The sequence below is a fragment of the Heterodontus francisci genome, chromosome 24 (assembly GCF_036365525.1).
Source record: "Heterodontus francisci isolate sHetFra1 chromosome 24, sHetFra1.hap1, whole genome shotgun sequence".
NCBI classification, from domain to species: Eukaryota; Metazoa; Chordata; class Chondrichthyes; order Heterodontiformes; family Heterodontidae; genus Heterodontus; species Heterodontus francisci.
The window spans coordinates 43,349,889-43,373,082 of record NC_090394.1 but is presented as its reverse complement, the minus strand read 5'-3'; the positions used below and the strand labels follow the sequence as shown (position 1 = coordinate 43,373,082).

General features: G+C 42.6%; 1 protein-coding gene across 9 annotated transcripts in view; it reads right to left on the bottom strand.

Moving 5' to 3' along the window:
• Window positions 1-18,357, bottom strand: part of LOC137383351 (interleukin-21 receptor-like) — a 136,096-nt gene extending 117,739 nt beyond the window's left edge. Inside the window, exons 1-4 of one of the 9 annotated variants that reach the window (XM_068056068.1) lie at window positions 18,078-18,357; window positions 12,270-12,422; window positions 11,354-11,522; window positions 1,470-1,551 (exon numbers count right to left, since the gene is read on the bottom strand). In XM_068056068.1, coding sequence (XP_067912169.1) covers window positions 1,470-1,539 — 70 coding nt within the window. In that variant the 5' untranslated portion in view covers window positions 1,540-1,551; window positions 11,354-11,522; window positions 12,270-12,422; window positions 18,078-18,357. Of the gene's footprint in view, window positions 1-1,469; window positions 1,552-11,353; window positions 11,523-12,269; window positions 12,423-16,864; window positions 17,539-17,562; window positions 17,881-18,077 lie in introns of those variants that run through there. The other 8 variants (XM_068056067.1, XM_068056070.1, XM_068056069.1 and 5 more) reach the window with 8 other exon arrangements.
• Window positions 18,358-23,194: the final 4,837 nt, after the last annotated feature.

The window sequence follows — 23,194 nt, the reverse complement described above, 5'->3', positions numbered from 1 at the left end:
CTCATCATTTTTCAAAATCTCCTGATTTCTCAGAGTGGAGAGTCCCTCTCTCGCATTTCACTGCTTTTCAACTTCAAATATCGTCACTGTTGACTTAAAGTAATAAAGAAACTAAGCCCCAGGGGTGTCTAAAAAAGAGCTGTGCCCTATATCCTTGTGAAGCCAAATTTTGGGTTCTAGACCTGGGAACCAGTGGTCGTGAGTTCAAATCCCACCATGACAAATTGTGAGATTAAATTCAAATAATCTAACAGTTTATGGGCTGGCAGCAAAAGAATGAAAATGAAAGTTAACTGGATTGATGTAAAAACCCAACTGGCTCACCAATGTCCTTCAGGGAAGGGAATCTACCATCCTTACCCAATCTGGGCTGATATACTTTATTTATTTAGAGATACAGCACTGAAACAGGCCCTTCGGCCCACCGAGTCTGTGCCGACCAAGAACCACTCATTTATACTAACCGTACAGTAATCCCATATTCCCTACACTAGGGGCAATTTACAATGGCCAATTTACCTATCACCTGCAAGTTTTTGGCGGTGGGAGGAAACCAGAGCACCCGGCCAAAACCCACGCGGTCACAGGGAGAACTTGTAAACTCCGCACAGGCAGTACCCAGAATTGAACCCGGGTCCCTGGAGCTGTGAGGCCACTGTGCCTCCCTAATACGATTCCAGTCCCACACTTTGTGGAGGATCAATGTCCTGAAGGCAACTAGGGATGAGCAATACATGAGGCCTTGCCAATATCACCCCAACCATGAAAACAAATATGAAAAAACAAACAGGGGAAGGTCAACAAACCCATCCCTTTCTAACAGATCAACCTCACCTACCCCTCTTCTCCCGTAACCCTCAATCCTACCTACCCACATTCCCTCCATACTCTTCAATCCCACTTCCCAACTTTCTCCCCATATCGTTCAATCTCACCTACTCCCTTCTCCCATCTCCTTCAACCTCACTTATCGCCTTTTCCCTATATTCCTCAACACCATCTACCCAACTTCTCCCCATATTCCTCAACCCCACCTACCCAACTTCTTCCCATATCCCTCAACTGCACATACCCACTTTTCCCCCGATATCCCTCAACCCCACATACCCACCTGCTCCCCATACACCTCAATCTCACCTACCCATCTTCTCCCCATACTCTTCAATTCCATCTACCCACTCTTATGATATCCCTCAACCCCACCTACCCATCTTCTCCCCCATATCCTTCAACCTCGCCTACCGCCTTCTCCTTATATCTCTCAAATCCACCTACCCACCTCTGAGAGGGAAACTCAGACCCCTGTTTCAGGCTGAAGTCAATTTGCAATTCGCTAATCCAGGAGACCTCAAGACACTGGTACCATGAACACTCTCATAGCCCCACAGAAATTGCCCCACCACTCCCCCCACCGATGACAGGATGGCACAATTGAAATCTAACGCAAAATGCCATTAGTTTGTACTTACTGCATTGTGTCCATCTGCACAGGAGAAGAAAGAGGAATGTGGTCAACAGGGACCTCCAGAGACAGCTCATTGTGGGAACTTTCTGTTGAGGAAAAGTACCGTATTTAATACCAGCGTCACTTGTTTGATGAAGTGCAGATCAGTCACTAAGTCACACACACCACCAATATCAGACAATGACTAATGCTGTCAAAAGATCACATGCAGAACACATGTCTTAACATGCAGCAAAGGGGAGACAGAATTTGGAAACAAGTTGAGAGCATAGTGTGAGAGCAGGGTTTGCAAGCAAACACAAAAGTGGCAAAAGGAGGTTATTTTAGAAGCGAGATACAGAGGAAGGGGAGGGGTGGGGCTAATGTTTATAGACAGACCAGAGCTGTATATTTTCACACACCGATACAGGGCTGAGTGCATTCACATACCATAGAAACAGAGAAAATAGGAGCCCTTTGAGCCTGCTCCACCATGCATTATGATCATGGTTGATCATCCAACTCAGTAGCCTGTTCCCACTTTCGCCCCATATTCTTTGATCCCTTTAGACCCAAGAACTATATCTAACTCCTTCTTGAAAACATATAATGTTTTGGCCTCAACTGCTTTCTGTCGTAACGAATTCCACAGGCTCACCACTCTCTGGGTGAAGAAATTTCTCCTCATCTCAGTCCTGAAAGGTTTACCCCCTATCCTTAGACTATGACCCCTGCTTCCGGACTCCCCCACCATCGGGAACATCCTTCCTGCATCTACCCTGTCAAGATCTGTTAGAATTTTATAGGTTTCTATGAGATCCCCCCTCACTCTTCTGAACTCCAGTGAATATAATCCTAACCGACTCAATCTCTCCTCATATGTCAGTCCCACCATCCCAGGAATCAGTCTGGTAAACCTTCGCTGCACTCCTTCTACAGCAAGAACATCCTTCCTCAGATAAGGTGACCAAAACTGCACACAATATTCCAGGTGTGGCCTGACCAAGGCCCTGTATAATTGCAGCAAGACATCCCTGCTCCTGTACTCGAATTCTCTCGCTATGAAGGCCAACATACATTTACCTTTTTTACCGCCTGTTGCACCTGCATGCTTACCTTCAGCAACTGGTGTATGAGAACACCCATGTCTTGTTGCATATTCCCCCCTCTCAGTTTATAGCCGTTCAGATAATCTGCCTTCCTGTTTTTGCTACCAAAGTGGATAACCTCACATTTATCCACATTATACTATTTCTGCCATGCATTAGCCCACTCACTCAACTTGTCCAAATCACCCTGAAGCCTCTCTGCATCCTCTTCACAACTCTCCCTCCCACCCAGTTTTGTGTCATCTGCAAATTTGGAGATATTATATTTAGTTCCCTCATCTAAATCATTAATGTATATTGTGAATAGCTGGGGTCCTAGCACCGATCCCTGCGCTACCCAATAGTCACTGCCTGCCATTCGGAAAAAGACCCATTTATCCCTACTCTTTGTTTCCTGTCCACCAACCAATTTTTTATCCATCACAATACACTACTCCCAATCCCATGCACTTTAATTTTACATGCTAATCTCTTATGTGGGACTTTGTCGAAAGCCTTCTGAAAGTCCAAATAAACCACATCCACTGACTCCCCCTCGTCTTCTCTACTAGTTCCATCCTCGAAGAATTCTAGTAGATTTGTCAAACATGATTTCCCTTTCATAAATCCATGCGAACTCTGCCCGATTCTATCACTGTTCTCTAAGTGCTCTGTTATAAAATTTTTGATAATGGGCTCTAGAATTTTCCCCACTACCGACGTCAGGCTGACTGGTTTATAATTCCCTACTTTCTCTCTACCTCCCTTTTTAAATAGTGGGGTTACATTACCTACCCTTCAATCTGTAGGAACTGTTCCAGAGTCTATAGAATCTTGGAAGATGACCACCAATGCATCCACTATTTCTAGGGCCACTTCCTTAAGTACTCTGGGATGCATACCATCAGGCCCTGGGGATTTATCGGCCTTCAATCCCATCAATTTCCCCAACACCATTTCTCTACTAATACAGATTTCTTTCAGTTCCTCTCTCTTACTAAGCCCTGTGTTCCCCAACATTTCTGGTATGATATTTGTGTCCTCCTTTGTGAAGACAGAACCAAAGTATGCATTTGGTTGGTCAGTCATTTCTCTATTCCCCATAATAAATTCCCCTATTTCTGACTGTAAGGGACCTACATTTGTCCTCACCAATCTTTTTCTCTTCACATACCTATAGAAACTTTTACAGTCAGTTTTTATGTTCCCCACAAGCTTGCTCTCGTACTCTATTTTCCACTTCTTAATCAATCCCTTGGTCCTCCTTTGCTGAATTCTAAACTGCTTCCAATCCTCAGGTCTGTTGTTTTTCCTGGAAAATTTATATGCCTCTTCCTTGGATCTATTGCTATCTCTAATTTCCCTTGTAAGCCATGGTTTGGCTACCTTTCCCATTTTACTTTTGTGCCAGACAGGGATAAACAATTGTTGCAGTTCATCCATGCACTCTTTAAATGTTTGCCATTGCCTATCCACCATCATCCCTTTAAGTAACGTTTCCCAATCCGTCATGGCCAACTCGCGCTTCACACCTTCGTAGTTTCCTTTACTAATATACAGGGCTGTGTGTATTGTGTTACAACAAAAGCAGGAGCAATGCACTGTTAATTCAGTCCCACTACTCCACAACTCACAACATATTAGTAAAGTTTTCCACCTGGCAGAAATTAGCCAAATTAAACACCGTATTTATTCCCCAGAATAAAGCACACCAAACCAGGTTTTTTTAAACAACAAATTAACTATTTATTAATAAACCAATTTTAAATGATAATGAGATAAACCTATATGTATGAACAGATTTTATAACTTCTTATTCTTCATGCACACACATACATTCAAATCCCAATGATTAATCAGTTTTTAAAAATTGATTTAAGTTGCAATGGTTTCTTAGGAAAAATAAAATAACTGGGTTGTAACTTCTGGTCGAATATTTCTGGTTTGGCAAGGCATCCCAGAGTTGAATAGTCAGATGCCACTCGAAGTCTCCAGGTGAAATTAATGAACAATCTATGGTGGGTAGGCGTTCAAGACAATTCGTCTGCAGCAGGCGTCACACAGTTCTCCCAACAAAAGGTGTAGCAATAGGTCTCCTTGGATTTCTAAGTAGCAGTCCAACAGCATACTCTTTCCTGAGGTTTCAGGATCTTTCAAACACACAAAAAGGCAACAGGACTCACTTTTGAGGTAGAGTTTCCGAGAGACTGGAGACAACAGGATTCTTTCCACCCTTAACAATGCAAAGTTTCCTATCAGCAAAAGAGCCTTTCTCCAAAGCAGTGATTCTCCACAGAGTGTTGCAGCTCCTCTTCCTGGGTCTTTTCTCTCTCTTCAGGCATAAACAGCAACAAGGGCTTTAGCTTCCATTCCTTAAATTTGCAACTTTTTCAAAGTTGCTTTAACTTCATGAAGAAATTCGAATTTCACTTAATACATGAATTATTCCTCAAGAGAGCTTCTGGGCTGTATTCTTACCCAGTTTATAGCAGCAAACCGGCCTTTTACTTTCCTTCAGAGGGAGGTCTCTTTCTCTGGTCTCCAACATATTCCAGCTAAAACTGGTCTCTTCTTGCAAAGAAAAACTAAAAACTCCCCAGCAGCCAGTCATTCATTTCTCTCTGCTGAGTGGCTTGGAAAAACAGATTGCCTTACAATTGCCCCACCCAGTTCAGTATTCACTGTTCAGAGAAATTTTTTCTCAGTCTTAAAGGCACACAGACAACTCTTGTAACACCTCCGCCCTTGGCGAAAGGAAACGCCATTCTTGAATTTCATTCATTATCAAGCAAAAATTGGAAAAAAAATATTATAACATATTTTCACATTCATGCCCCCATTCATTCTACTGGTAATTAACACAATTCTGCTTTGTACCATTATTATTCATGTAACTCCACAAGGTTAAACTCACGACAAAGTATCGGTGATAACATTGTCTTTTCCCGAAATGTGTACAATTTTTAAATGATAAGGCTGTAACAACAAGTTCCATCTGAATACTCTGGCATTTTGATTTTTAAATTTTTTCACTAACGTTAATGGGTTATGGTCAGTGTATATTAGTGTTACTTTGTAATCTTGGCGGACATATACTTTGAAATATTTATGAGCCAGCAAAAGCCCTAATATTTCTTTTTCCATGCTGGAATACTGTTTTTTGGTGGCAATTCAGTTTTCTTGAAAAGTACCCTACTGGTTTTTCTATGACCGAATCATCATCCTGCAATAAGGCTGCACCAACCCCCAGGTCACTGGCATCAATCGCTACCTTGAAGGGTTTAGCAAAATTTGGAGCAGCCGACACTGGTTCATTCGTTAAGATTGCCTTTAGCTTTTCAAAAGCTGCCTGGCATTCATCTGACCATACTACTCTGGTTTTCTTTTTCTGTAGTAAATCGGTTAATGGATCAGCTACAGCACTAAAATTTGGTACAAACCTTCTGTAGAAACCACACATCCCCAAAAACCTCATGATTTCATGTTTAGTCTTAGGAATAGGGAACTCCACAAAGGCTTGTACTTTTGCCGTTCTTGACAATACTTGTCCCACTAATTAGTGGGGGGGGGATTCAATCGAAGGAAAGTTTTAAAAAATCAAGAAGAAATGAGAGAGCAGAGGTGCAGGGTAGTGAAGAGGCGAACAGTAATCAAAGCGTGACAGGAAGGAGCAGAAAATATAAGCAGAAGAGAGCAGCAGAAATTAGAACCAGAATAAGTAATAATGGTAAAAAGTCAAAGCTTAAGGCTCTTTATCTGAATGCACTCAACATTTGGAACAAGATATATGAGTTGACGGCACAAATAGAAATAAATGAATATGACTTGATAGCTATTACAGAGACCTGGTTGCAGGGTGACCAAGACTGGGAACTCAATATTCAAGGGTATTCAACGTTCCCGAAAAATAGGCAAAGAGGAAAAGGAGGTGGGGTAGCGTTGTTAATAAAGGAAGGTATCAGTGTGGTGGTGAGTAGTGATATCGGTGCAATTGATTGTGATGTGGAATCAGTTTGGCTGGAAATAAGGAATAGCAAGGGGAAGAAGTCACGGGTGGGAGTCATCTATAGGTCCCCGAAGAGTTGCCTCACTGTAGGACGAAGTATAAATTGGGAAATAATGGAGGTGTGTAAGAAGGGCGCTACAATTGTCATGGGTGATTTTAATCTGCATATTGACTGGACAAATCAGATTGGCAGAGGTAACATGGAAGATGAATTTGTAGAGTGCATCAGGGATTGTTACTTAGAGCAATACGTTGCAGAACCTACCCTGGAACAAGCTATTTTAGATCTAGTAATGTGTAATGAGGTAGGATTAATAAGAGAGATCGTAGTTAAGGATCCTCTAGGGGGTAGCGATCACAACATGGTAGAATTTCAAATTCAGTTTGAGGGCGAGCAGCTCGGGTCTCAAACCAGTGTCCTCAACTTAAACAAGAAAGAGTTGTCTAAAGCAGGCTGGGAAAATAGACTAAGGGGAAGGATGAGCAGTGGCAGACATTTAAGCTGATATTTCATAACGCTCAGCAAAAATTTATCCCGGTCAAAAAGAAGGACTCGATGAGAAGGATGAACCACCCGTGGTTAACAAAGGTAGTCAAGGAGAGTATCCAATCAAAAACTAAGGCATACTAAGTGGCGAAAACTAGTGGTAGGCCAGAGGATTGGGATTTTTTTAGGAACCAGCAGCGGATGACTAAAAAGCTAATAAAGAGGAAGAAAATTGATTATGAAAATAAATTGGCAAGAAATATAAAAACAAACAGCAAGAGCTTCTACGGGTATATAAAAAGAGAGTAGCTAAAGTGAGCATGGGACCCTTGGAGGATGCGACTGGAAAATTGATAACGGGGAACAGGGAAATGGCAGATAATTTAAACCAATATTTTGCATCGGTCTTCACGGTGGAGGACATTATAAACATCCTACAGATATCAGATGAGCAAAGAACTAATGGGAAGAAAGATCGTGCAACAGTCTCTATCATGAGTGCAAAGTATTTGACAAACTAATGGGACTAAAGGCAGACAAGTTGCCAGGACCTGATGGCCTACATCCAAGGGTTTTAAAGGAAGTGGCTGCAGAGATAGTGGCGGCATTGGTCGAAATATTCCAGAACTCACTGGATTCTGGGAGGGTCCCAGCAGATTGGAAAACTGTTAATGTGACGCCCCTGTTCAAGAAGGGAGGGAGACAAAAAGCAGGAAACTATAGGCCAGTCAGCCTAACATCGGTCGTTGGGAAAATGCTAGAGTCCATTATTAAAGAAGAAATAGCAGGACATTTAGAAAAGCTTAATACAATCAAACAGAGTCAACATGGTTTTGTGAAAGGGAAATCATGTTTGACATATTTGCTAGAGTTCTTTGAGGATATAACAAGCAGTGTTGATAAAGGGGAACCAGTGAATGTAGTGTATTTGGATTTCCAGAAGGCATTCGATAAGGTGTCACATAAAAGATTATTGCACAAGGTAGGAGCTCACGGTATTGGGGGTAATGTATTAGCATGGATTGAGAATTGGTGAACACACAGCAGACAGAGTCAGAATTAATGAGTCTTCTTCAGGTTGGAAAGACGTAACTAGTGGAGTGTCACAAGGATCAGTCCTAGGGCCTGAATTATTTACTATCTATATTAATGACTTGGAGGAGGGGGCAGAGTGTAATGTATCCAAATTTTCTGATGATACAAAAATAGATGGGAGGGCATGTTGTGATGAGGACATAAGGAATCTGCAAGGGGATATAGATAGGTTGAGTGAGTGGGCAAAAACTTGACAGATGGAGTTTCATGTAGGAAAATGTGAGGTCATGCACTTTGGAAGAATCAAAAGGCAGACTATTATTTAAATAGAGAGAGACTCCAAAAAAGTGCAGCACAGAGGGATCTGGGTGTTCTTGTACATGAAACACAAAATGTTAGCATGCAGGTACAGCAAGTAATTAAGAAGGCAAATGGACTTTATTGCTAGGGGGTTGGCGTTTAAAAATAGGGAAGTCTTGTTACAACTGTACAGGGTGTTGGTGAGGCTGCACCTGGAGTACTGTGTACACTTTTGGTCCCCGTATTTAAGAAAGGATATACTGGCATTGGAGGCAGTTCAAAAGAGATTCACTAGGCTGATTCCTGGGATGAAGGTGTTGGCTTATCAAGAATGGCTAAACAGGTTAGGCCTTTATTCATTAGAGTTTAGAAGAATGAGGGACGATCTTATTGAAACGTACAAGATTCTGAGGGGGGCTTAACAGGGTAGATGTTGAGAAGATGTTTCCGCTAGTGGGGGAATCTCGAACTAGGGGACATAGTTACAGAATAAGGGGACACTCATTTAAAACTAAGATGCAAAGGAATTTCTCCTCTCAGAGGGTAGTGAATGTCTGGAATTCTCTACCCCAGAGAGTTGTGGAGGCTAGATCACTGAAAGTATTTAAAGAGGAGGTAGATAAATTTTTGAAATATCGGGGAGTTGAGGGCTATGAGGAGCTGGCACGAAAGAGGAGTTGAGGTCTGGAGCAGATCAGCCATGATCTTATTGAATGGCAGGGCAGGCTTGAGGGGCCGAATGGCCTACTCTTGCTCCTATTTCTTATGTTCTTATGCCCCACTATGTGTCCGAGGTAGGTCACTCCTGCTTTTCCGAATTCACTTTTTGCCAGATTTATCACTAAACCAGCGGATTGTAACTTTTTAAAAACAGAATTTCTAGCTGTTTTAAGCGTTCTTTCTGAGTGTTACTGTAAATTCGTACATCAAGATACACTAAACAGTTGGGAACACTGGCTACCACCTGACTCATTAATCACTGGAAAGTTGCTGGGACATTTTTGAGCCTGAATGGCATCTCTTGGCACTAATAAAGACCGTCTGGTGTGACAAAAGCTGATATTGCTTTAGCTCGAGGTGTCAAAGGAACTTGCCAGTATCCCTTTAACAAATCTATCTTGGTAAGAAACATAGCACTGCCCACTCTGTCAATCTGTCTTCTAAGCGAGGAATTGAGTAGGGGTCTGCCTTCGTTACTGCATTGACTTTTCTGTATTCTATGCAAAGTTGGTTTGACCTCTCAGGTTTAGGCACTAAGACTATTGGTGAACTCCAGCTACTTTGACTCGGTTCAATTAAGTCATTTTCCAGCATGTTTTGAATTTCTGCTTTTACTTGGGCCTGTTTGTCTGGCCTTAAGCAGTAAGGATGTTGTTTTATAGGAACGGATTCCCTTATATCCACATCATGTGTGGCTAAGTTTGTACATCCCACCTTATCCCTACAGACTCTTTTAAATGTTGCGAGAAGCCTTGTTAGGTTTTCACGTTGTTTCGCATCTAAGTACAAAAGCATGTTGTCCAATTTTCCTAGCCATTCTGTATTCGCTAACCGGATAGTAGGAGGTTCAATCTGAGAATTGTCTAGGCCTCTTTCTGCCTCATACTCGCTATTCTTTTCCTTCTCAACAGTCCTAATTACCTGACATTATCTGTACTGGCTTATCCTCCTCCCTGCGATAATATTGCTTTAACATATTGATGTGACACAACCGATTTTCTTTCCAGCAATCAGGGTGTCAATCAAGCAATCTATCTTATCCACTCTTTTGATCACTTTATATGGGCCACTGAACGATGCTTTTCATGGTTTACCCTGTAATGGTAACAATACCAATACTTCGTCTCCTGATTGAAAATTTCTGGTCTTTGCATTCTTGTCTGCCCATTTTTTCATCTTGGCTTGGGATGCCTTGAGGTATTCCTGAATCACTTTGCAAGCTTTCGTGGGCCTTTCTCGGAACACAGATACACAGAACACAATCTAGTATTGAAGATCCATTAACATATTATTTGCCTTTGCTCCACGACCTTCTGGTCAGCTATTCTGTGACCTTGTCCTATCTACACCTTCTCCTTTGTTATCTCTTGCCCCACCCCTGCTTTACTTGCTTATAACCTTTTACATTTCTAATATTTGCCAGTTCTGAAGAAGGGGCACTGACCTGAAACGTTAAATCTGCTTCTCTCTCCACAGATGCTGCCAGACCTGCTGAGTATTTCCAGCATTTCTTGTTTTTATTTCAGATTTCCAGCATCCGCAGTATTTTGCTTTTATTGAAGATTTATTCGTTTGTTCTAGGAATCTGTCTTTGATAAGCTTTAGAGGGCCTCTTACTTCATGCCCTGAAATCAATTTGAAAGGACTAAAACTTGTTGACTCATTCATTGAATCTCTGGTGGCAAATAAAAGAAAGTCTAGCCCTTTAACCCAATCATGTGAATATTCATGACAGTATGTTCTAATCATTGTTTTGATGGTACCTCTCTAAAGCTCCCTGTGTCTGTGGGTGATATGCTGAAGATTTCAATTGTCTGATACCTAAATTGCCTATGACTTCTTGAAATATTTTAGACATGAAATTAGAACCTTGATCCGATTGAACTTCAAGTGGTAATCCATATCTCGTAAAGAATTCGGTTAACTTATCTACTACTACTTTAGCAGTAATTGTCCTCAAAGGAATAGCCTCTGGAAATAGAGTAGCCATACCCATGATAGTAAGTATATATTGTTGTCCTGCTTTTGTTTTTGGGAAAAGTCCAATGCAGTCTACCAATACCCTACTAAATGGTTCCTCAATAACTGGTATGGGAATTAGTGGTGCCGGTTTTATGGTAGGTTGCGGTTTTCCCACCATTTGGCATGTATGGCATGTCCTACAAAACTGCCTCATGTCCTTTCTAAGGCCTGGCCAGTAATAATGTTGATTTATACATGATTTTGTCTTCCGAAACCCCCTATGTCCTGCTAGAGGAATGTCCTGTGCTAACCTTAATTTTAGAACAACTGTCCAGTCTTTGTCCACAGGTCTAAGAGGCGGTCTTCATTTCCTCCTCAAAACCCCGTCTTCAATGTAGCAGCCTTCCGGAACTCCTTTTGCCTCAGTTTCTGTCAGAGCTGCCTGTGCTATTCTATGTAACTCTGGATCAGCTTGTTGTGCTGCAATTATAGAAGATTTGTTAAACATCTCATCTGGATTACCCAAATTCCCAAATAAAGTTTCAGATACTCGGCTATCTGTTTGTGGTGCCAATTTTACCTCCGACAATGGAACCTGTTTAGCCATTGCTCAGGTACTTATACATGCAGGAAATATTCCTGGAACTTGTTCCTGTAATTGTTCCATTTCTTTAATTTCATTTTGTTTCTCTGTGACTACAGGAGAAACTGATATTTTTGATCTGGCCAAATCATTCCCTAGGAGTAAGTCAATTCCTTCTACTGGCAATCTATGGACAACTCCCACAGTAACCATCCCAGATATCAGGTCACACTCGAGGTGCACTCTAGATAAATTATGGGTATATACTGCCCGTCAATTCCATGAACTAAAACTTTAGAGTTCAAAGCACTCTCTGGTGAAAATGTTATATCTTTCCCCAGCAAAAGAGTTTGAATTGCTCCTGTATCCCTAAGTATAATAGGTTTTCCTGCCTCACTTAAGGGACATGAAGTTACTTTTCCCTTTGACAAGAATGCATTATAACTTGCAGGTATCTTATTCTTAACCTCTGCACTCACTTTAGTTTTTGCATCTGGTTTTACAGCTGCTGTTAAAGCTACAGCCTGGTCTGCTGTACTTTCAGTCAGAGAAAGAGGCTCTTTCTCAGCATTAATTTTGTGTACCCCAACAAGTCCCATGGGTTTACCTCGTAACTTCTAGCATTCTGAACGAAGATGTCCTACCTTGTGGCAATGATAACATTTCGGCTTGCGAACCTCACTTCTGCCCTCAGCACCTTCCTTTCTGGCCTGAGATGATGATCTTGGGGCAGTCCCAGCTGTTCATTCTTGTCCCCGGCTACTCGTCTTCCTTTCACTCTCCCACTTTCTATTTTTCTCAGGTTTGTGGTGGTGACAGACAAAAGGTTTAGGCTTATTCACAAGCTCAAAATCATCAGCAATTTCCGCTGTTTGCCTGGCTTTTAAAACTTTCAGGTTATCTCACTACTGAAGGGATTGAATTTTTAAACTCTTCCAAGAGAATCATTTCTCTAAGGCTCTCATATGTGGCTTTCGTCTTGAATGCCCGTATCCAACAATCAAAGTTGATTCGCTTCTCCCTCTCAAATTCTACATACATCTGCCCAGCCAATCTCCGTAAGTTCTGAAACTTCTGACTGTAAGCTTCAGGGCCTAACTCATATGCAACAAGAATAGCCCTTTTTGGTATCTCATAATCTACAGAAGCCTATTCAGGAAGCATGGCATAAAATTCATGAGCTCTGCTCATCAACCTGCTTTGTATAAGCTTTGCTTTCCTTTGGCCACTTCAATTGTTTGGCTATTTTTTCAAAAGAAATGAAAAATGTCTCCATGTCCCTTTTCTCAAACTTCGGAAGAGTTTGTATGAATTTAAACAGCTTTTTGCTGGCTCCTGGGCTGGATCCAGATTCTTCCTGACCCGAATTTACCCTGGAGTCAAGGATACCCCTTTGTCTTCATTCCTTCTCTTTTAATTTAAATTCCCTCTCTTCTCTTTCACTTTCTCTCTGAAGTGCTCTCTCTCTTTCTCCCTTTCCTCTTTTTCTAATTCTAGTTTTCTTAGTTCCTTTTCAGCCTCAAGTTTTTCATTTCTTTTTCCTGTTCAAGCCTGAGTTTTTCCATTTCTAACTGAATCTTAACCACTTCAACTGCATCACCCTCTGACTTACTATCTTTTTGTTCTTCCTCTTCTTCTACTTTTAAATGTTGGGCTATTATATCAATTATCTCTGCTTTTTTAGCACTTGATTTCAATTCTAACCCCAATTGTGCTGCCAGGTCTTTTTGTTTAATCTTGGTTAAAGTTTCCAAGTCACTGAGGGACACATTCTCCTTTCCCAGAGAAGCTGCAGCAATTGCAATACCATCCTGATAGTATGGCCTTTACCTTATACAAGAAACCTGGTTCCTTATGTTTTTTCTTTCAAATTATTACTCCCCTCACAATTTACGTAATTAGCATTGGAAACGATCCCGACAACAGCCCCAAGTTAATATGTTATGACCAAGGCGGGAGTAATGCACTGTTAATAAAGTCCCACTACTCCACAGGTCACAACATGTTAGTAAAGTTTTCCACCTAGCGGAAATTAGCTAAATTAAACATCATATTTATTCCCCAGAATAAAGCACAACAAACCAGGTTTCTTTAAACAACAAATTAACTATTTATTAATAAACCAATTTTAAATGATAATGAGATAAACCTATATGTATGAACAGATTTTATAACTTCTTATTCTTCCTAACCCTCGTGCACACACATACACTCAAAACCCAATGATAAGTCAGTTTTAAAAGATTGATTTAAGTTGCAATGGTTTCTTAGGAAAAATGAAATAACTGGGTTGTAACTTCTGGTCGAATATTTCTGGTTTGGCAAGGCATCCCAGAGCTGAATAGTCAGATGCCACTCGAAGTCTCCAGGTGAAATTAATGAACAGTCTATGGTGGGTAGGCATTCAAGACAATTCGTCTGCAGCAGGCGTCACACAGTTCTCCCAACAAAAGGTGTAGCAATAGGTCTCCTTGGATTTCTAAGTAGCAGTCCAACAGCATACACTTTCCTGAGGTTTCAGGATCTTTCAAACACACAAAAAGGCAACAGGACTCACTTTTGAGGCAGAGTTTCCAGAGACTGGAGACAACAGGAATCTTTCCACCCTTAACAATGCAAAGTTTCCTATCAACAAAGGAGCCTTTCTCCAAAGCAGTGATTCTCCACAGAGTGTTGCAACTCCTCTTCCTGGGTCTTTTCTCTCTCTTCAGGCATAACCAGTAACAAGGGTTTCAGCTTCCATTCCTTAAATTTGCAACTTTTTCAAAGTTCCTTTAACTTCATGAAGAAATTCGAATTTCACTTAATACATGATTTATTCCTCAAGAGAAAGAGCTTCTGGGCTGTATTCTTACCCTGTTTATAGCAGCAAACTGGCCTTTTACTTTCCTTCAGAGAGAGATCTCTTTCTCTGGTCTCCAACATATTCCAGCCAAAACTGGTCTCTTCTTGCAAAGAGAAACTAAAAACTCTCCAGCAGCCAGTCATGTGACATTCATTTCTCTCTGCTGAGTGGCTTGGAAAAACAGATTGCCTTACAATTGCCCCACCCAGTTCAGCATTCACTGTTCACAGAGAAATCTTTTTTCTCAGTTTTAAAGGCACACAGACAACCTTTGTGACAATTGACACACTGATACAGGGCTGTGTGTATTCACAGAAATACGGAACAGTTTATATTCACACACTGAATGAGGGCTTTGTGTATTCACACACTGATACAGGGCTGTGTATATTCACAAACTGATACAGGGCTGTGTGTATTGACACACTGATACATGGCTGTGTGTATGGACAGGCACACAGAACTTTGTATAATCACACACTGATAGAGTGCTATGTGTATTCATACACTGATACACTGGTACTGGGTAGTGTATATTCACATACTGAGAGAAGAATGTGTATATTCACACACTGAAATGGGGCAGTGTGTATTCTTAGGGATACAGGACTGTGTACATTCACACACTGGTAAATAGCTTTGTATATTCACACACTGGTAGAGGGTAATGTGTATTCACTCACTGAAACGGGGCTGCATATTTTTACACATTGATACAGAACTACACACCGATACAGGGCTGGGTGTATTCACACACTGATACAGGGCTGTGTATATTCACAGGAATACAGAACTGTGTGTATTCACACACTGATACAGAATGATGTGTATTCAACCACTGATACAGGGCTGTGTGTATTCACAGGAATACAGAACTGTGTATATTCACACATTGGTACAGTGCTGTGAATATTTACACACAGAGAGGGATGTGTATATTCACACACTGAGAGAGGGACTGGTATATTCATACACTGGTACAGGGCTGTATATATGCACACACTGGTAGCCAGTGTGTATATTCACACACTGAGAGAAGGATGTATATATTCACACACTGAAATGGGGTCGTGTGTATTCTCAGGGATACAGAACTGTCTACATTCACACACTGGTAAAGGACTGATTATATACACACGCTGGTAGAGGACAGTGTGTATTCATTCACTGATACAGGGCTGCATATATTCACACACCAATACAGAACAGTGTGTGTTCACATATCGATACAGGGCTGGGTGTATTCATATACTGATACAAGTCCGGGTGTATTCACACACCGGTACAGAACTGTGCGTATTCACACACCACTACAGGGCTATATATATTCACATACCTATACAGAACTGTGTGTATTCACAAACTGATACTTAACAGTATGTATTCACACACCGATGCAGAACAGTGTATATTCACACACTGATACAGGACTATGTGTATTCACACACTGATACAGAGCCATGTATATTCACACTGTGATACATTCTGTGTATATTCTCATGGATATGTAACGGTATGTATTCACACACCAATACAAAACTGTGTCTATTCACACACTGATACAGGGCTGTATATATTCACACACCTATACAGGGCTGTGTATATTTACACACTGATACAGGGCTGTATATATTCACACACTGATGGAGGGCTGTGTATATTCACAGATACACAACTGTGCATATTCAGACACGGGTACAGGGCTGTGTATATTCACACACTGATAGAGAGCTGTGTGTATTCACACACTGATACAGGGCTGTGTATATTCACATGCTGATGGAAAGCTGTGTATATTCACACTGATAGAAGACTATGTATATTCATGCATACAGAACTGTGCATATTCACACGCTGGTACAGGACTGTGTATATTCACACACTGATAGAGGGCTGAGTATTAGAGAGTAGGGCAGACCGCGTCTGAGTGGTGAGGTATGGGTATCTGAAAGTTGACAGGCTGTCTGTGTGGATGATGTTCGAGCTGGTATCTAAAAATGGTACAGGCTCTGTGTGTCCACAGGTGATGGTGGAACTGGTATCTGAGAGTGGGACAGGGTGTGTGTGTGATGAAGGAGCTGGTATCTGGGAGTGGGACAGCTTGTGTGAATGATTGGCTTCTTACTATGGGTGTTTTGGTCTAGTGACAGTGTCTGCTGCCTTTAATATGATTGTATATGTCACTGACGATGATCGTTCTTATATAACTACCTCAACACACAGCACAATATATCACTGACAGTTCGGCAATCTTTACTGCCTAGTTGTGTGTGCGTGTCAGACACAGCAGTTCCTTTCACTGTTGATTATTTTGATATAAACCTGGAATAAAATATTTGAACGCTTGGATTACAGCAGCACTGGGACTAAGGGCACTGGATCTCGCTATATTACCTGCCAAACTGCGCAATGTATTGGAGTCAACTAATCCTGGCTTTAACAGGGATCTGCCCTCTCCTCAAATACTCCTTCATCCTGTGGTCTCCCAAGAAGCAATCATAGAAGCATTACTTCACAGAGGAAGGCCATTCGGCCCATCGAGTTCATGCCGGAATCCGTGGCCTCTGTCATTTCTCGAACAGATAAGACAATAGTAGTAGCAATCGAATGATGTTTTTTGGCAATATGTCGGGAAGGATTCAACGGACAGACTGTAAACTGGAAGAAATCTGTCGTTCAATCTCTAAGAGTAACCCATGGGCAGCCCGTTCTTCAATACCGACGCTCTCAGCAGGACATCGTGGCCTGCCCAGTGATCTAACATCATCCTTTCCCGGAGCCTTTTGCAAAACACCAAGGTTCTCCGCTGCATAAAATGCGTTCCGCAAGAGCCAGCCTCACTGCTACATCTGTCCTCAGACAGCAAGCAAACTTCCGTCCTGAACTGCACTGAGGTCCTATTATCCCAGTTTGTTTTTGGATCCTGATTAGAATCCAGGCAGGAACTCTGAGATTGCCGCATTCCTCCACAAACAGGGCTCATTCCGATAAATATACCATGATTCGATGGTGAATATTCGTTTAATGTTTTCTTTTTCTCTGCTTGTCCTGTCTCAGTCTTACAATCACCCTCAGAACACGCGTCCACTAACCTCCACTTACTCTGTTGCCTCGCCTTGTCTGTGGCTCATTACCAACCTAGTTGGTATATCGCACCCTTGCTCTCTCGCTTCAGGTTCTTCATGGGGTAAGAAAGTCCAATCGTCATTTGTCGAGTGTCGGAGGTTGGGAGGTCTTTAAAATCTCAGCTTCAAGTCTTGTTGATTTATTTTGCTGAAAGGTCACAGACCTGGAACATTAACTCTGCTTCTCTCTGCACAGATGCTGCCTGACCTGCTGAGTATTTCCAGCACTTTCTGTTTTTATGACTTATTCTGCTGGTTGGGTCAAGGGCCTGAAATCAGAAGAATTACTGAGACACTGAGCGTTATGAAAAGCCACTGCGACTATGGTCAACAGCACTGGTTGCTGCGGTTAGCAGGCAGGATGGAAGTAAAGCCACATCCCATCTCCCACCCAGTGGGGTTCAGTTCCTCCTCCACCACCCCCCCCCCCCCCCCCCCTCCCCAATATCACCACCATTCAGTTCACCTCACATCACACTTACCAGCTTCAGAGTCTGTCTTTAATGCCCAATACGACAGAAAATGGCACCTCACTCGTCGAGTCCGCTTGTTAGTGGCAGTTTGTAATCCCAAAGACATCTGTGTGACTCGATAGAAATAGCAGTTGTGTGTTGATGTTGTTGAGTGGCCATAATCTCCTGAGCGGAGAGGGGAGGGGAGGGAAGGGGGCTGGTCAGATACCAGAAGTAGAAGAAGGGAAAGCGCTGAAACCCCTCCCTCAGATGGCACGCTCGACACGACGGTGAATACACGGAACATTCAGATAAATCTTGTAGATCATTGACGTCACCTCTGTCATAGATTGATAAAAGGTCAGGATGTGGTTTATAAGATTGAAAGAAATGAGAAATGTAGAAGGACAGGCCAGCTCATGTCACCATCACAGTCTCCAAGGCACTGGGCTGGGGGGACTTTATTTGAAGGATGCAACATTTAATGAAACATTCTTTTAATTGTCATGTATCGTCTTCTAGTGGCTACAATAATTCCTCAGTAACTCTGTACACAAAGGAAGATGTCCCTAGGAGTGGGGGAGGGGGAGATCTGGCAGTGATGTATCCATGCCATTACCAAATGTACAAGATTTGATTAGTGTTTATCTAGCACCTTATCACATCTTTCAGAAACACCTTTAGAGAGCTTCACCCAGGTTGAACCACTGAAGTGTGCTCGTTATGCGGACTGATGCAGCAGCCAATCTGCGCGCGGCACGATCCCACAAACAGCAGTGAAGGGACTGATCCGTTCTGAAGAAGGGTCACTGACCTGAAACGTTAACCCTGCTTCTCTCTCCACAGAGGCTGCCAGACCTGCTGAGTTTTTCCAGCACTTTCTGTTTTTATTTCAGATTTCCAGCATCCGCAGTATTTTGCTTTTATTATATTATTATGGACCAGTTAACCTTTTTTTGGGCGGGGGGGGGGGGGGGGGCGTGCTGTCCGGGACACCACGGCAGGGAAACATTAATGCTCCCGGTGAGGAACCTCAGCACATACTCAGAGAATTAGCACCAGAAGTCCGCATTCTTTGTGAAGCCGCTAACACACAGTGATCAGGTGAAATCACCCCCTCCCCCACGAGGAAGCCTTTAAATTGTGCTGTGAAGATGTATAGATTCTTTGTTTTTGTGCAGTGGCAGTGTGGTGCTGAGTTAAAGCAGAACAGCTGCAGCAGGGATGAAAACAAGAAGCAACACAATCGCCGTTGCACTGAGCAGTGAAAGATGATTCCGGCCCTTGCATACTTCAGTGACGTTTACAGTAAAAAAAAAACCACATGAAAGTGCAGAAAATGATTCAGGGCCAGGTCAAAGCACACTCCAGCACCCTTCAGTGCTGCCCGGTGAATCGGGATCGAATGACATCCATATCTCTCTGAAGGCCCCTTCATACATAGTGGCATCTCCACGCATGAGCGGAGACACTCTGCAATGTGACACACCCACGGCCCAGGAAAGTCCCAAACTTCCTCTCAGTCGAGATGGCGATGAATGATAAGGAAACTTTAATTGGCTTTTTATCTCTGCGCGGGGTAGGGGGTAAAGAATAAAGGTGGGGAGCATTCAGGATTCCTACATCTGTTCTCTGGCCAGTGAATCCAACAGGGAAGTGTGTTGGCTGCGGTGGTGTAGTGATTATGCTACTAGGCTAATACTGCTGGGAACTTAAGTTCAAACCTACCCTGGCAGTTTGATGATTTAAATTCAGGGACTATGAAGCTGCAGGATTGTCATTAAAAAATCCATTGGTTCAGTACTGTCCTTTAGGCCTATAAGTGACGCCAGTCCTACACCAATGTGGTTGACTCTTAACTACCCTCTGAAGTGATCTAGTTGTATTGAGCAACGAGAGATGGGCAATAAATGCTAGCTCACATCCCAAGGATGGTTCTGTCAGAGCCATGAGTAAGAGGAGGAAGGAATAGCATTGGTTGCCATCAGTGCTCTGCAGTGCAGTGCATCACTGTGCAGCTGGCCAGGCTTTTGAGATGCAGCTGCACTAATTCTGCACGGAGACACGCAGAGTGCAGCTTTTTGCAAGTTTCTCATTGAATAAATGTAAGATGTTCAGAACCGATAGCTGGAGAATTCTCTCGGCTTTGCAAAACCACAGTAACACACAAAATAAGCCCACACAAGTCTCAGAATTATGGTTAAAAAGTCAGATGGAAAGGCACGATCAGAGTCAGTAATCAAGGGGATTGCAGGATGGGGGAAGACTGTCAAAATGAGAAACTGGTATTATCTGTAAGTGGAACAGACAGGGCCATCTGATAATGGCAGCAGCATTCTGTCATCTTCTTATTACCAAAAGATACTGGCTGGTACCGTTCCTCAACAGTCACCCTCTTGGACCTCAATTCACTGCATAACATCTCTCCTGCATATAGGCAGCGACTGTCAGTAGATGTTTCTGTCATGAATGGCATCACAGTGGATCCCACTGCATTTACATCTGATATTCACATATTGGCAGTTTCCAGTCAGTTAGAAGTGGTAATTAGTGATCTAGGAGAACCTTGATGAGTTGTTCCCCCTCTCTAGCTCCAGACACTATGGCCAATTGCAGCACTCATGCTGTTTCCTTAGCTGAGATCAGTTGGCTCAGGCATAGTAAAACCAGGCGGTTTGCCTGGTTTGTGTGGCCCAGTACATTAAGGCTGCGTAATGATCACCTCAAACAAGAGAAAACCCAGCCACCTTGCCCTCACCTTCAACAGCACCAGTGTTGTCGAGTACCCCATCATCAACATCTTGTGGTCACTATTGACCAAAAGTTGAACTGGACCAGCCATGTTAACACTGTGGCTACAAGAGCAGGCCAGAGGCTGGTACTCTGCAACAAGTAGCTCACCTCATGATGCCTGGAAGTCTCTCCATCATTTACAAGGTTCAAGTCAGAAGTGTGATGGAATAGGCTTCACTCATCTGAAGAAACAACAACATTTAAGGACCATCCAGAACAGAGCATTTTGCTTGATGGTGCCCCCTGCCACTGGACTCAATCTCCACCCTGTCCCCCACTGGTGCACTGTGGGCACAGTGTTTATGATCTACAGGATGTACTTCACCAGAACCTACCTCCCTGTGACCTGTACCACTAAGAAGGACTAGGGCAGCAGGTGCTTGGGAACACCAACACCTACTAGTTCCACTCTAAGTCACAAACTATCCAGACTCTGACATGTATCACTGTTCCTTCCTCATCACTGGGTCAATATCTGAAATTACTCACCTAATACCTTCTTGGAAATACCTTCACCACAAAGACAGCAGCGCTTCAAGGAGATGGCCCATCACCACCTTTTCAATACAACTAGTGATGGCCAGTAAATCCAGCCTCACCAACATCACTCACAACCAGAGAACAAATATATTTAAAAATTCTTCCTGGTCTGTTTGGCTCAGTACCACACTGGGCAGTGCATTTACCCAGAGAGTCACAGGGGTAACTTTAAGCCTTAATATACTGTGTTTATATTAACTCCAGTTATTAAAGGGGAGACGCTCATAGTAAACTCAGAAAACAGCCAATCCAGTCACACAGAACCACTCCAATTCCCTAATCATGCAACTGAATAAAATGTCACTCCTGTTTTAGTGGAATGACTGCCCGTTTTTAATGAAAACACCATCTTGTAACCCATAACCGTCAAACTACATCAGACAGATCAATGATAATTAGTCAAGAGTCTAATCTCAAGCTGTACCAGCCGCTCTTCATTACTGTTGTTAAATGTATTAATTCACGTTTAGCTGCAGAATTAGTTTTTTTGTTTTTGAAAAGCTTGCAATCAGTTTCAGACCAGGTTTGCGAGGTGGCGGAAGCCCTTAAGCACATTCACTTAGTCTTCGATTCCTTGTTGCCAAGGCAAAGTGAAGTTACTCTTACCCTTTACCACAACCAAACTTGGCCCTTTCTGGTTCGCTGAAGTAAAATTTAATCAACTGATTCATGATCTAGAAAAACTGCTAATATTATGACCATGTTGTGGTGGGTAAGGGAAATTTCACTGCAGATGGGTGCTAAAAATATTCTCTCACTCCAACCTCAAAAGGCTCCGTCAGACCCTTGTCAATATTTTATTGGTCCTACTGAGGCCATAGTTCCACGCCATTCTGTAGCTTCAAATGTCCACTCTCTCCGCCCTCTCAATTTACACTGTCTGCATTTTGAGAATCGTTGCCTATTAGCTCACAAATTAAGAGGGAAATTTAGAATTGCAAACAACCTGATCTCATCAAACTGTCTGACTGAAACACAAAATCGAGCGTCTGACCCTCACCCCCAGCCTCCCAAATATAACCCACCAGTTTTCAAAATCCAAGCCATGGCGGTATCCCCAATCGCTGGTTCCTGATTTATTTATCTAAGGGATGATTCCGCTGTCCTCTTTGCCAGTCCAGGAGCTGAGCTGGCCGTCGGTGTTGTGTGTGGCTCGGTCCCTAACTCATGCTACCCGAAGGTGCAATGGAGCCATTGGTGTTGTTCTGCTCTATGAGATGGACCCGCCCGAGAACGATGTTACCCAAGACCATGCAGCATGTTTAGCACTCGGGATAGCTCACACTACTTACCAGCACACCCTGCTCACACAGTTAGGAGTACATACGACATGCTTCTGTCTGAAGGAGTCATGTCTCCAGATCTTGTACACTTGTAAGGATTCCTCAGTCAGAATGACCACCAGTGTTATTATAGTATTTATGTGGACTAAAACACATCATGTGAAAATAGAGAAATAAAAGGAATTCTTCTTCTGTTTCTTTGAAGTAAAACCTCTCACTTCTGCTTTGGTTGAGACATTGAGGGACACTCAGAGACCGAAACTGTTCTTTTTTCCTCTTTTCACATCCAAACATTTTAAAATCCTGGGTGCATCAGTGAGCTTCGCTTCAGCTGCTGTGAACAGTTGACGGAAACTTGGATCTGGTTAACCTCCCCAGCACCTGTTTTATTGGTTCAGTAACTTCAAGACCCCATCATTTCTCTCCCACTTCTCTGAATGTGACTCTGTTTCACGTCATCTGCCCCAGATAGCAATTGTTGCCCAGGAGCTCCACTCAACATGACACCCACACATGGACGCATGAACACAC